The following is a 13,322-nucleotide window of genomic DNA, read 5'->3' on the forward strand; positions in this document are numbered from 1 at the left end:
TATCTCATGTCTATAGAATGGTATACTTTGAAATCTCATAGGGAATGTGCTTTCCAACAAAGGACATGCATACTTGGATACAGAGTGTTAAGTAAAACCAAATAAAATGTTCTTCAAACATTTGATACTCGGGTGCTATACCCCTCTCTCCTCTAGGTTGTCGTTCTTCTGGGGTATCGGTATGAACTTCTACATGGAGATTGCCAAGCTGAGGGCAGGCAGGAGGCTGTGGGCCACGCTCATTAAGGAGAAGTTCCAACCCAAGCTGGCCAAGTCTCTGCTCCTCAGGACCCACTGTCAGACCTCAGGCTGGTCCCTCACTGAACAGGTGGGCGGACAAAACGCATAATAACTTTATTTGATCGAGGCCAAATCATGTAAATGGGGTGAACCTAGTCTCTTTACACCTGATCTAGTCTTATCTCCCTAGTCTTATCTCCTCTAATGAGCGCTGAACTCAGCTGTTATCTGATACTTGCATCATCTGTCCTTAAAGAGGTCACTTCCTGTCCTACACAGTCACTTTACACCAACTGGTCTAGTCTAATTCAATCTATTATGACCTTCATATGTTCTGTATTGTGTATTCTGTTTTCTCCAGGACCCGTATAACAACGTGGTGCGTACTGTGATCGAGGCGATGGCTGCGGTGTTCGGGGGGACCCAGTCTCTACACACCAACTCTTTTGACGAGGCTTTGGGTCTACCAACGGTGAAGAGCGCCCGCATCGCACGCAACACACAGATAATCATCCAAGAGGAGTCTGGGATACCCAAGGTCGCCGACCCCTGGGGCGGGTCACACATGATGGAGGCGCTGACCGACGATGTCTACAACACTGCCCTAAAGGTGAGAGGTTAGAGGTCAGGGGTTAGAGGTCAGGGACAGGTTATGGGTCGGGGTCACACACACTTTACAGTATATTTAATGCCTGTTTGTATTGATTGTGTTCATGTTTAAATGCATTAGATGTTTATCAATTTATTTTATCCCCTCCTGTAGTTTATCAATGAGATCGAAGAGATGGGAGGCATGGCCAGAGCTGTGGCTGAAGGCATTCCTAAACTACGCATCGAGGAGTGTGCTGCTCGCAGACAGGCTCGCATAGACTCAGGTACTGCAGCAGAACACACACGTGCAGTGCAGGCACACATGCACCCCTGTCCTTCTGCCATCTTCCCAACTCCCTGTCCCCCCTTCTGTTCTCTTTTCCCTCCCACCCACCCTCCTCTTTTTATTCCCTCCTCTTTCTTACATCCTTCTCCCCTCCATCATCTCACCTCCCCTCCTAAAATGCCTCATATGTAATTCAGTGGGTATGCTGGAAGCATCAGTCCTCCACTCAGGCAGAATAGTCACACTCCATATTTCATAGCTGCTCTTTAAAAGAGACATGTCCTGGAAGTCTGCCGAAATATAAGTAACATTTACCATCTGAGCGGTCTATTTTCACAGCTCTAGTCAGGATCATACATTCATCATTGGCCTAGCGAACACTGGCGAGGGGAAAATAACAGACAGGCTGTGTGTGTGTGTGTGTGTGTGTGTGTGTGTGTGTGTGTGTGTGTGTGTGTGTGTGTGTGTGTGTGTGTGTGTGTGTGTGTGTGTGTGTGTGTGTGTGTGTGTGTGTGTGTGTGTGTGTGTGAGCTCCGACCTCTCCATCTAAGCCTTTGATCTGGTGCGGACCCAAGGCTGTCCTTATCAGATGCCTTCACAGGGGTCGGGTCCTGTGAACATAGTGGGGGCTCGCAGGGCCACTGGGGTGTGTCTTGTGAACATGGCAGGGGTCGGCTTGGTTAGCACGCAAGGAGACCCGCCGGGTGTGGGTGTGTGCGTGCGTATGAGCGAGTATGTGTTTGCCTCTACCCCCTCTCTGACTGTGTGTCCCTCTGGTTGTGTCCCCCAGGTTCGGAGGTGATTGTTGGGGTGAATAAGTACCGTCTCGAGAAAGAGGAGTCAGTTGATGTGCTGGCTATCGACAACACCAACGTACGCAACAAGCAGATCGACAAACTCAAGAAGGTCAGTGTCACACTCACCCCAAGACTCAACGCGCAATTCAAAAAAACGACCCAACCAATCCTCCAGCCCTCTTACGTTCATTTCTCCAGAGGGTCGGTTAGTAACACGTCTCCAAATATTGACCTTTAATTAGTACTCCACCATCTTTGCCTGCTTCTTGGGCCTGGGAGGCAAAACACACACACACACACTGGACCTGGCTGCACAAGTTAGGCCCTTGGGTGGATCAGTCGGTGAGCATTGATAGAGTTATGGCTCCACAGTAGTAGTATGATAGTCTACATAGTCCAGACTTGAGGAAACATCTCATATGACAAAAGCCTGGTATTGTTGGCCTACAATGCCTCACTGCATTACAACTAAGGCCATTTTGTTTTTCTTGACCTCGCTATTTGACACTAATCACAGTCAAAAGGTTCACAACCTCTTGGAAATTAAGGAAAAAGTTATCTTTTTAAACTGACTCTAGATATCGCATCCGTCTGACAACCTCTGACCTATAATACTACAAATAGATTTTGCTCAAACCATATTTTGTCCCATGCGAGATGTATAGATTAGAAGTTCGATTAAAAGGATAGACTTTGGATTGGTTAAAGTTCAACTGAAAGGTTATAAACTTTCAGTTGAACACTAACAAGATTGAACAGATCTTCCTCGAATCATCTGTAGAGAGATGAGGAAAAAGTTAGATGAAGGTTTACATTTAAAAATGAAATAGAGGAAAGCCTCTTTCCCCTCATGTTGCTCTCAGTCATCATCCTTACTAGCACTTTCACCACACCTAATTATTTTATTGTGAATAGAATACATTTTCTCTGTTTCAGAATTTTTTTTGTCTATAAAATATAACATTATCATGAGACTTGAGGTCGGAAGAAAATTAAGAGTGTTGGATTTCAGAAAGATGGTGTGCAACATTAACCTTACCCAACAACAAGACTAATTGTCCAACAGTACTCACAGTGCCCATGCCAATTATAGTAATAGCCTATTGACAGCCCTATGATCCAAGACAATTTAAAAACAGCCTGGACCTAGATTTAATAGTAGACTCTTATCTATCAGCTTCAGTATGAAAGCTGGAGTTCATGTTCAAAGCTTTATCGTCATTTTTAAGTTAAAATGGAAATGTGTCTTTTGCTTGTGCAAAATGTTTTGACTCAATAACTAGGTTTCCATTCAACCTTTTTAGGCGAGTAAAGTACATGTCTGATTAAAAATGTAATGACAGGCCTGATGGAAACAGAAAATTTGTCGGTAAACTTTCCAAATGTCGACAAAACAAAATACGCTACACAAGGTAGGATCTTTTTGTGTCGGTAAAATTAATGATATGTAAATGTAATTTTTTTAATTTAAACGTAACCTTTATTTAACTAGGCAAGTCAGTTAAGAACAAATTCTTATTTACAATTGTCAGCTCAGGGATTCGATCCAGCAACCTTTCGGTTACTGGCCCAAAGCTCTAACCACTAGGCTACCTGCTGCCTCAAATGTTGGAAATGTCGGTGGAAACACTTTTTTGCGTAAATATTGATATAATAACCATCATATCGAAGTAAACTTGGGAGTCACGTCGATAACATGTTGTGTGGTCCTCCCACTACAACTCATCAGGAAAGCATGTCGGTGAGCTCAATTGATGCACCTTTCCAATAAATATTGAGGGTTTTATTCTTGTGACGTGATCATCGATGCTTGGCTGCCATTTTGACAAATAAAAATAATCTTGTTTATTTGTCCGTAATAATCTCATTGGTCTTCCCTGTGGCTCAGTTGGTAGAGCATGGTGTTTGCAACGCCAGCATGGTGTGTGCAACGCCAGGGTTGTGGGTTCGATTCCCACAGGGGCCCAGTACAAAAAAAAAATGTATGAAATGTATGCATTCACTACTGTAAGTCGCTCTGGATAAGAGCGTCTGCTAAATGACTAAAATGTAAATAAGAATTTGTTCTTAACTGACTTGCCTAGTTAAATAAAGACTAACTAAAATAAATAAATAATGTAGGCTATACCCACTCTATCTGCGAGCTGTTGGCTAGGACATACGTGCCAATACCGGAGTGGGCACTTTTGGTATAAAACGCAACATAAATGTTTTTTCGTGAGAGTTGAAAATGAGATGGAAACCCATTTAACTTGTATTTTTTATTCGGTACATGGGAATTTATCAGAAAAAAGTATTTTTATGTGCACTGTCATCGCGCACAGCTTTTTATCCAACTAGTCAATTTGATGGAAACACATCTTTGTTGGGAAAATGAGCATATTGTTTTTATGTGGATTTTAGAATATTCACAGAATATTCACCTTCGCCTCCAACCCCTTTCGATGCGTGGAACGGATGTAGGTGGGGCTAGGTCTACATAAGTGTGCAATTTTTTTTTTTACTCACGAAAGCTCTGACGAAGGCCGTGAGGCCGATACGTAACCTTATTAAAGATCAGTGATACTATCAAGAGCAGTGTGCGGTTTCCTTTTTCCTTCATCTTGATCAACTGTTACCATGCACCTGCAAAAAGATTGCTCAGATGTGCGAGTGCCTTTTGAATTTAGAATATTCACATGAAAATCTATTGCCAATTGGATGGAAATCTAGCTCATCACAGGAAAGACAAGTAGGAAAGGCAAAAATAGAGACCAAATACCACAATACATACTTTACATACAGATAGCTAGGTCATCTTCGCTTTGCTTACAGATTTGAACAGGAAGCGGGTTTACCTCATTTTGTAGTCATCAATATCAGATATAAGAGAGAAAAGAGATTTTTACTTATGTCCCATAGGTTGTTTCACATCATAGATCAGTAGATACTTCTATTACAATGAGACAGTAATGCCCTGAACAGTAGAACATGGCAGCAAACCAATCTAGGTTTTCACCAAACATGTCAGATTTGAATTTAAGATTCAGTTACTGTGAAGATTTACCTCAATAATCAAGTCAGAGTAGTTCAGTGGAAAAAATATATAAAAGTCAACATTGTCTTTAAGGAAAATAAAAAATATTTTAAATATTTTCATCTCTCTGTTGGATTCAGTTCAGGGATCATTTGGGCATATTTCAATAGAATTTGACATTCACATTTTATAGTGTTTATCATTTATCAAGTTCATTCTGTTCAATGTTTTTCCAACCGCGTAACCTCGTGCACATGTCAGCAATGATGATAGTTAATGTGTGTAATAATGTGAGTAGCAATCATGTGTAGATGCTTACTGACAAGAAGACATTTGTTTACCTAGTGCTGTGGGCCACAGTATAATTAGTGCCACTCTCGGCCTCTCCTGGAAGGTCACTTAACATTGGAATAGAGCTACAGTCAGGTTGATAATTATTGTCAACTTTGATAAAGATGAACAAAAACACTGTGTAAAAGAAATAATACAAATACTGAGCTATATTGTATGCTCCCCCCAAAAATGAAATTATATTATTTTATACTAATACAATTGCACAGAGAAATACATTTTGTTCAACAAGTAAAGATTGACACCCCTGTTTTCAATACTCCCCTTGGGAGGATAACGTCACTGAGCCTTTTTCTGAAATGTTTTATGAGATTGGAGAAAAATTGGGAGGGATTTAAATTTTATTGGGATCCTCATTGGTCGATGTCAGTGGTGACAGCTAGTCTTCCTGGAGTCCGACACAAGGAAAAAGACATTACAGACAAAAATACTTTAGAATTGACATATATTTAAAAACATTAATACAGACATTACAGACTTACACGCACACATACAGTGCCTTCGGAAAGTATTCAGACCCCTTTTCAGACTTTTTCCAAATGTTGTTACTTTACAGCCTTATTCTAAAATGGATGAAATGAAAACAAATCCTCATCAATCTACATGCAATACCCCCATAATGACAAAGCACAAACAGGTTTTTTGACATTTTTGCAAATGTGTTACAAATAAAAAACTGAAATACCCTATTTACAGAAGTATTCAGAACCTTTGCTATGAGACTTGAAATTGAGCTCAGGTGCATCCTGTTTCCATTGATTATCCTTGATGTTTCTACATCTTGATTGGAGTCCACCTGTGGTAAATTCAATTGATTGGACATGATTTGGAAAGGCACACACAATTTACAATTTAGTAATTCACAATTTAGTCTGTATCAGGTCCCACAGTTGACAGTAAATGTCAGAACAAAAACCAAGCCATGCGGTCGAAGGAATAGAGCTCCGAGGCAGGATTGTGTCGAGGCACAGATCTGGGGAAGGGTACCAAAAAATGTCTGCAGCTTTAAAGGTCCCCAAGAACAGTGGCCTCCATCGTTCTTAAGTGGAAGAAGTTTGGAACCACCAAGACTCTTCCTAGAGCTGTCCGCCCGTCCAAATTGAGCAATCGGGGGAGGAGGGCCTTGGTCAGGAGGGTGACCAAGAACCTGATGGTCGTCTCTGACAGAGCTCCAGATTTCCTCTGTGGAGATAGGAGAACCTTCCAGAAGGACAACCACTTCTGCAGCACTCCACCAATCAGGCCTTTATGATGGTGTGGCCAGATGGAAGCCACTCCTCAGTAAAAGGCACATGACAGGCTGCTTGGAGTTTGCCAAAAGGCACCTAAAGGACTCTCGAACCATAAGAAACAGGATTCTCTGGTCTAATGAAACCAAGATTGAACTCTTTTGGCCTGAATGCCAAAAGTCATGTCTGGAGGAAACCTGGCACCATCCCTACGGTGAAGCATGGTGGTGGCAGCATCGTGCTGTGGGGATGTTTTTCAGCGGCAGGGACCGGGAGACTAGTCAGGAAAGATGACTGGAGAAAAGTAAAGAGATCCTTGATGAAAACCTGCTCCAGAGTGCTTAGGACCTCAGACTGGGGCAATGGTTAACCTTCCAACAGGATAACGACCTTAAGCACACACCCAAGACAACTCAGGAGTGGCTTAGGGAACAAGTCTCTGAATGTCCTTTAGTGGCCCAGCTAGAGTCTGGACTTGAACCTGATCGAACATCTCTGGAGAGACCTGAAAATAGCTGTGCAGCTGTGCAGCGACACTTCCCATCCAACCTGACAGAGCTTGAGAGGATTCGAGAAACTCCCCAAATACAGGTGTGCCAAGACTCTAGGCTGTAATCGCTGCCAAAGGTGCTTCAACAAAGTAGCGTTAAGGGGCTGAAAACCTATTTAAATGTCATATTTATTTAAATGTCATACAGAATCTTTCCAGATCCTTGATATCCTTTGTCTGCTCTTCTGGACTGCCCTCTTCAATTCAAACCACAGGTTTTCAATGGGGTTCATGTCTGGAGACTGAGATGGCCATTACAAAATGTAGATTTTATGATCAATTAACCATTTCTTTGTGGATTTTGATTAGTGCTTGTGTCAGCCTCCTGGCAGAGGCAACCAGGTTTTTGGCTAAAATGTCCTGGTATTTGGTAAAGTTCATGATGCCGTTGACCTTAACAAGGGCCCCAGACCAGTGGAAATAAAATAGGCCCATAGCATCAAAGATCCACCACCATATTTGACCATATGTATGAAGGACTTTTCTGCAAATGCTTCAGTTGTTCAACGCCAAACCCACCACTGCAGTTCGTAGGCCAAAGACCTCCTATTTTAATTTAATTTGACCATAGCACTGGTTCCAATCCAAGTGCCAATGCTGTTGATCAAACTCCAGGCAGTGTGTCACAGTTATTTAATATGAAGCATAGTTAAGTGTTTCCTGTGTGATCAAATGTCTTAATTAGTGTGTGTGCTACTCTGTTCTCGAGACTCCGTATAAGTGAATCCTTCCTCTGGCAGGGTTTAGGATCAAATGAATTTCTACGAAGGTTATTAGCTTGGCAAATGCAGTCTGAGTGGAAACCCATCCCTATCAAGGTTGAGTTACCGGTAGTGATTTTCACTTATTAATCAGGAATTCCTGCCTTTCTGACATCATCCCATCCCCCCCTGATTCTCTGTTGTCCTAACCACACTCATAATCACTGCTACTGGAAAAGACTTCCGGTCAGTCAGGACAGGTCAATTAAGACAAAGACAAACTCATTACCAAGTGACAAGCTGGGCTCAAACCCAGTCTGTCCTCAGCTGAACCTGAAACAAGCCTGCAAATGGAGAGAAGAGTTTATGAAATTACTTTTATTTAAAATCTTACTGTCACGGCTCCTCTGCAGTGCAGGGGTGGTTCCCCCTGCAGGCAGAGGAGGGTCGTTAGTGATTGCAGCTGGTGTGATTGGAGCCACCTGGGCTCAGGGTATTTAACCAACTGCTCCACTAACCTCTCTCTGGTCTGGCTCCTCGCTGAGCTTCTGGCTCCTCGCTGAGCTTCTGGCTCCTCGCTGAGCTTCTGGCTCCTCGCTGAGCTTCTGGCTCCTCGCTGAGCTTCTGGCTCCTCGCTGAGCTTCTGGCTCCTCGCTGAGCTTCTGGCTCCTCGCTGAGCTTCTGGCTCCTCGCTGAGCTTCTGGCTCCTCGCTGAGCTTCTGGCTCCTCGCTGAGCTTCTGGCTCCTCGCTGAGCTTCTGGCTCCTCGCTGAGCTTGCTCTCTTTCTCCCTGCTCCTCCAGGTATGATCTGGTTTTGTTTGTTCCTTTGTAGCTGTATTTAGTTTCCACTCAGTCATGTTTACACATACATATTCACGCATCCATGCACCTTACATACACCTTACATTATGACATTTCCACACCTCATTCCTTTTTCTTTGTTTATAGTTAATAGTTTTGTTTTATAATAAAGAACGTTTTGAATTGGCCTATACCAGTTGTCGATGTCCTCTCATTTTTGCCACAGGCTATGAGCCGGCCTGTGACACTTACCAATATCACTCTGGATGGAAACATTAGTGAAATGGCCCAATTCACCTACCAAAATTCTTTTGCCGTTTTGTCACCACATCAACTCCCCATTAATGTAATTGAATGTCCAATGGCTTGGTTGGCTGATGTTCAGTTTGAGGAGTTGACGCCAACTTCTGTAATTATTCAAACCCTAATGACATTTCTGGCTCTTCATTGTGCTGCCAGGTAGTGAGTCACTGTCAAAGTGATCCCTCTTGTGGGCTAAATAAGCAGTGGCATTGCCAGTTTGTAGTGACAATTAATCCCTGTATTTATCATGTAAATGGTGGTTTTTGTCATTTAAAATGCCATCGAACTAAGACCACACTCGGTCATAGTGTGTTGTACATTGTTGTCATTCTAATCATGTCAGGGCCACAACCCACAAGAGGTCTCTTCACAGTCCAGAACAGACTATCGGAGGCACACAGTACTACATAGAACCATGACTACATGGAACTCTATTCCACATCAAGTAACTGATGCAAGCAGTAAAATTAGATTTAAACAGATAAAAAAGCACCTTATGAAACAGCGGGGACAGTGAAGCAACACAAACATAGGCACAGACACATGCATACACACACGATAACATACGCACGATACACACACGTACACATAGATTTTGTACTGTAGATATTTTGTACTGCCTTGGCAGCAGCCTGTCAATTTAGTTTGACTTTGGTTTGGCTTCTCATTCTTAAGCCCTAGTCTGGTCTGTATTCGAGTTGTCCAACTCCTCTGACTATTGTTGTCATGGTAATGCATGACAGCGGACAAACACAGCAGAGAACTAGGCTAAAGCACTTAATAGATATGGACCACCAGGCTGTGAGTAAGTGGCCATTTTCCTGTCCAGAACATGTGGTGCCAAACATTGTCCTCAAAATAATGTCTCGTTTTGATGTAACGTCCCTCGTTCTGACACATGGTTTCTACAAAAGCAAGGGTTCAAGACTGAGAGGTGGAGAAGCAAAGCAAAGGGATATCCTTGGACTGGGAACCAGGCCAACATTGGGTTGTGTTATGGATTATTATACATCATTGTCAATATTAAGCAAAGCAAAACAAAATTCTGACCCCATTAAGGCACAACAGTCTATGGTCTCACTAAACCACAATGTAGACAATGTCATTATATCAATACAATGAAAAGCCCATAGAAATATAATTAGAACATATTATGGTTCGATGGAGATTCACTGTTGAGGCTATTTGCTTCACTAGGAGCTAAAAGGAATAAGTAAGTTAAGATATTGTTTTATATGTATATCAAGTCTGTGTGTCTCCTGCAGGTGAGGGCGAGTCGTGACGCTGAGGTGGCGAAGAGGTGTCTGTCGGCCATAGAGGAGTGTGCTCGTACCAGGGAGGGGAACCTGCTGGGGCTGGCTGTGGAGGCTGCTAGAGCCAGGTGAGAAACTATCCTCGCTAGTCCTATGGTCAGCAACCCTGGGCTCATTGTCACTTTTGAAGGAAACTTTACTTACTGTTGAATAGTAGAACACTCAAGGTGCAGTTTCGAAATTTGGTTGTGCATCAGCAGTTTTCCTTTTGTTATGACAGTCACTCCATTGTCACTCTAAATGTTTTTAGATTGGTAAATTAGTTGAGTCAGCTATTTAAACTTGTAGTAAACATGGCGGAATTGCCAACCGGGCATGAAGGGCACGTGCCCACGGGCCCTGACCTCCAAGGGGCCCCCATTGACTTTGTTAGCCACTCTCATTCAGATATCATTGCAAAATGTGTAGAATTTCACAAAATAAGCTTTAAAATATCTAAAATGCCTCTTCACCCCATGGCAAAATGAGTAGAATTGCATGAACCAAAAACCAACCAAATCTTGCTTAGACCCCATGACTGTGATACTGTATGTGGTTGTTTTTCCTCCTAAATTTAGTCTAGTTGAATGTAAGTCGCTCTGGTTAGGAGCGTCTGCTAAGTTGACTGAAATGTCAATATAAATAATGCCAAAATGTTATTACACTTGAAGGAAATTTGTTTTGCACATACATGAAATACTATTGATTTGCTATTCATTATACACAAAATGGGAACATGTCATGCCCAACAATAATACAAGCAATTCATCCAACTAGCTGAGTAAAATGTAATTAATCTACACAAGTAACAAAGTTCTCGTGAATGACCACATATCCCTCCCTACAAATACACTCTGTTGCATAACATGTATTTATTTATTTATAGGGGACAATACACATTAATCAACATCAATATTACAATAATGCAACATCCATGTAAATGTGCCGGGGTTAGCCAAAAGCTAATTTTCACCAGTAGTCCCTGGGCAGCCACTATACAAATACTCACTAAAACAATACAAAATACAAATACATTACATCCAATAACATATAATTCTAACAACAACAACACTATCATCAACTGTCGTCTTACATATGAGGAACCGCATATAACTTATGTGTACAGGTTTGGATAGATTTGAGCTATGTTTTCAATAAAAATGTAAAAGTACAATAATCAGTGCAGTTTCTCAAGTCCATGGGCATTGCATTCCAATATATTGTAGCTCTAACAGAGAAGGCCGATTGACCAAATTTACTGTGGTCGAAAAGGGACAACGCAATCCCCTCTAGTTACGCCCTTGTTATCCTGGAGGTGCTTTCCTTGAGCATGATATGCTGGCATAGGGGTGGAGGGGCAAGACCATGCAGGACCTTAAAGACAAGGCTTTCATCTACATACTGCTTAAAGCTATCCAGACCGAATAAATTATGTTTGTGAATGATGTGACCATGGTGGTAACTGTTTGGTTTGTTATCAAAAATGTTAAGTGTTTGTTTGTAGAGTGATTCAATTGTTTTCAGAATAGTAGCTCCTGCTTGTTACCAGCATGCCAGACAATATCCCAGATGTGAGAAGATCATAATATGCATATATAGTTTGGCGGCCTCCAGAGGAAGGTAAGGTCTTAGAATCCTAAAGTTGGATAATCCAAACTTGACCGTGTTAACCACCTTCTTCATATATTTCTTAAATGTCAAGTTGGGAGTCCAAAATGACACAGAGATACCTGAAGTTAGACACAACTTTCAGATTCTCTCCATTAACAAGAACAGCTCGTCGGGAAGAATCAATGGATTTCTTATCGACAAGACTGTTCGTACTGTATTGTCTCTATTTAAATGCAGGCAAGAATTAGACTTCCATTTAGAAACATGTACCATAGCTTCAGTTAACTTGTTAACAACTAGTTGTCTATTTTTGAGTGTACCATACAGAACTGTATCATCTGCATACATCTGCATGTTAACTTGTGGGCAAGCCAGTGGGAGATCATTTATATAGATGGCAAACAGAAGGGGGCCTAATATTGACCCTTATGGGACCCCAATGTTATAGTAAAGAGAGTCTGACTGAGTGTCCCTCAAACGAACCCTTTGACTTCTGTTTGTCAGATAGGAATACATCCAACTAATGACTTCAGTGGACACATTAAGGGAGATTAGCTTGGATAGGAGGACCTCATGATTCACAGTATCAAAGGCCTTTTTAAGATCCAAAAAGACTGCAGCGACTCCACCACCTATGTCCAGTTTAGATTTAATGCACTCCAGAAAATAGCAATTGGCTGTTTCGGTAGAATGGTTAGTTGTGATTCCAAATTGCATGTGATGTATGGAGTTGCCCTGAATGAGGTGATCAGTCAGATGATCAGCCACCCATCTTTCAGCTACTTTTTGATAGCACTGGAAGAATGCTTATAGGTCGGTCATTTTCCACCAGTGTTGGGTCACCAGATTTTAAAACAGGTATCACTGCAGCAGACTTCCAAGCATTGGGGAAGAACCCATATTTGATGGACAGATTAACTAGATGTACAATAGGGACAATCAGAGAATTTGTCTCTTCGGGAATACAGTGTCTAGACCAAATACATATTTTGTTCTAGAGCTCCTGAAGGAGCTAATAATACTGTCCACTGCTGACGCTGAGATTTCAAGAATTCTGAATATTGGTTTATTATTATCTATGGGATTGAGAACTGTGGTCTTAGTTGAAAATATTTGATCAGTTCTCTGCCCTTGTTAAAGGTGGTGGATATGAAATCGGAGTCCTGAATGAGAATCCCATTAACCTTTAATTCAGGATGTTTTTTTGGACTTTTGGACTGTTAGTTTGTTGAGATTTTCCCAAATCACTTTGCATCACATGATTTAAAACACTTCTGGTTTTAAAGTTACGTATGTGGTAAAAGAATGTCTAGAACAGGGACAGCTGCCATTTTAACAGACCATATGACCATTCTCTACAGCCAGACAGACAAAGATGCTCTATAGTGTAAACAATGATAACGATGATGGCAACAGTAGTACATTTTCTTTATAACTGCCTTTTAAAATGCCCAAGGGCAGTGTACATAAAACCATCAGGAAGAATAAACATACCAACAGAACACTGTAAGAACATTATAACACCAGTTGGTTTTGAAGTATGTGGCTATGTAA

At 41.7% G+C, this 13,322-nt stretch overlaps 1 protein-coding gene across 4 annotated transcripts in view; it reads left to right on the forward strand.

Moving 5' to 3' along the window:
• mmut (methylmalonyl CoA mutase) overlaps nucleotides 1-13,322 on the forward strand; it is a 46,895-nt gene that overhangs the window by 9,554 nt on the left and 24,019 nt on the right. For all 4 annotated transcript variants that reach the window (XM_014145214.3, XM_082961922.1, XM_014145213.3 and 1 more), the window contains 5 exons: nucleotides 157-328; nucleotides 602-850; nucleotides 1,004-1,115; nucleotides 1,908-2,023; nucleotides 10,131-10,246. In XM_014145214.3, coding sequence (XP_014000689.1) covers nucleotides 157-328; nucleotides 602-850; nucleotides 1,004-1,115; nucleotides 1,908-2,023; nucleotides 10,131-10,246 — 765 coding nt within the window. The remainder of the gene's footprint in view (nucleotides 1-156; nucleotides 329-601; nucleotides 851-1,003; nucleotides 1,116-1,907; nucleotides 2,024-10,130; nucleotides 10,247-13,322) is intronic.

The sequence above is a fragment of the Salmo salar genome, chromosome 15, assembly GCF_965601325.2.
Source record: "Salmo salar chromosome 15, fSalSal1, whole genome shotgun sequence".
NCBI classification, from domain to species: Eukaryota; Metazoa; Chordata; class Actinopteri; order Salmoniformes; family Salmonidae; genus Salmo; species Salmo salar.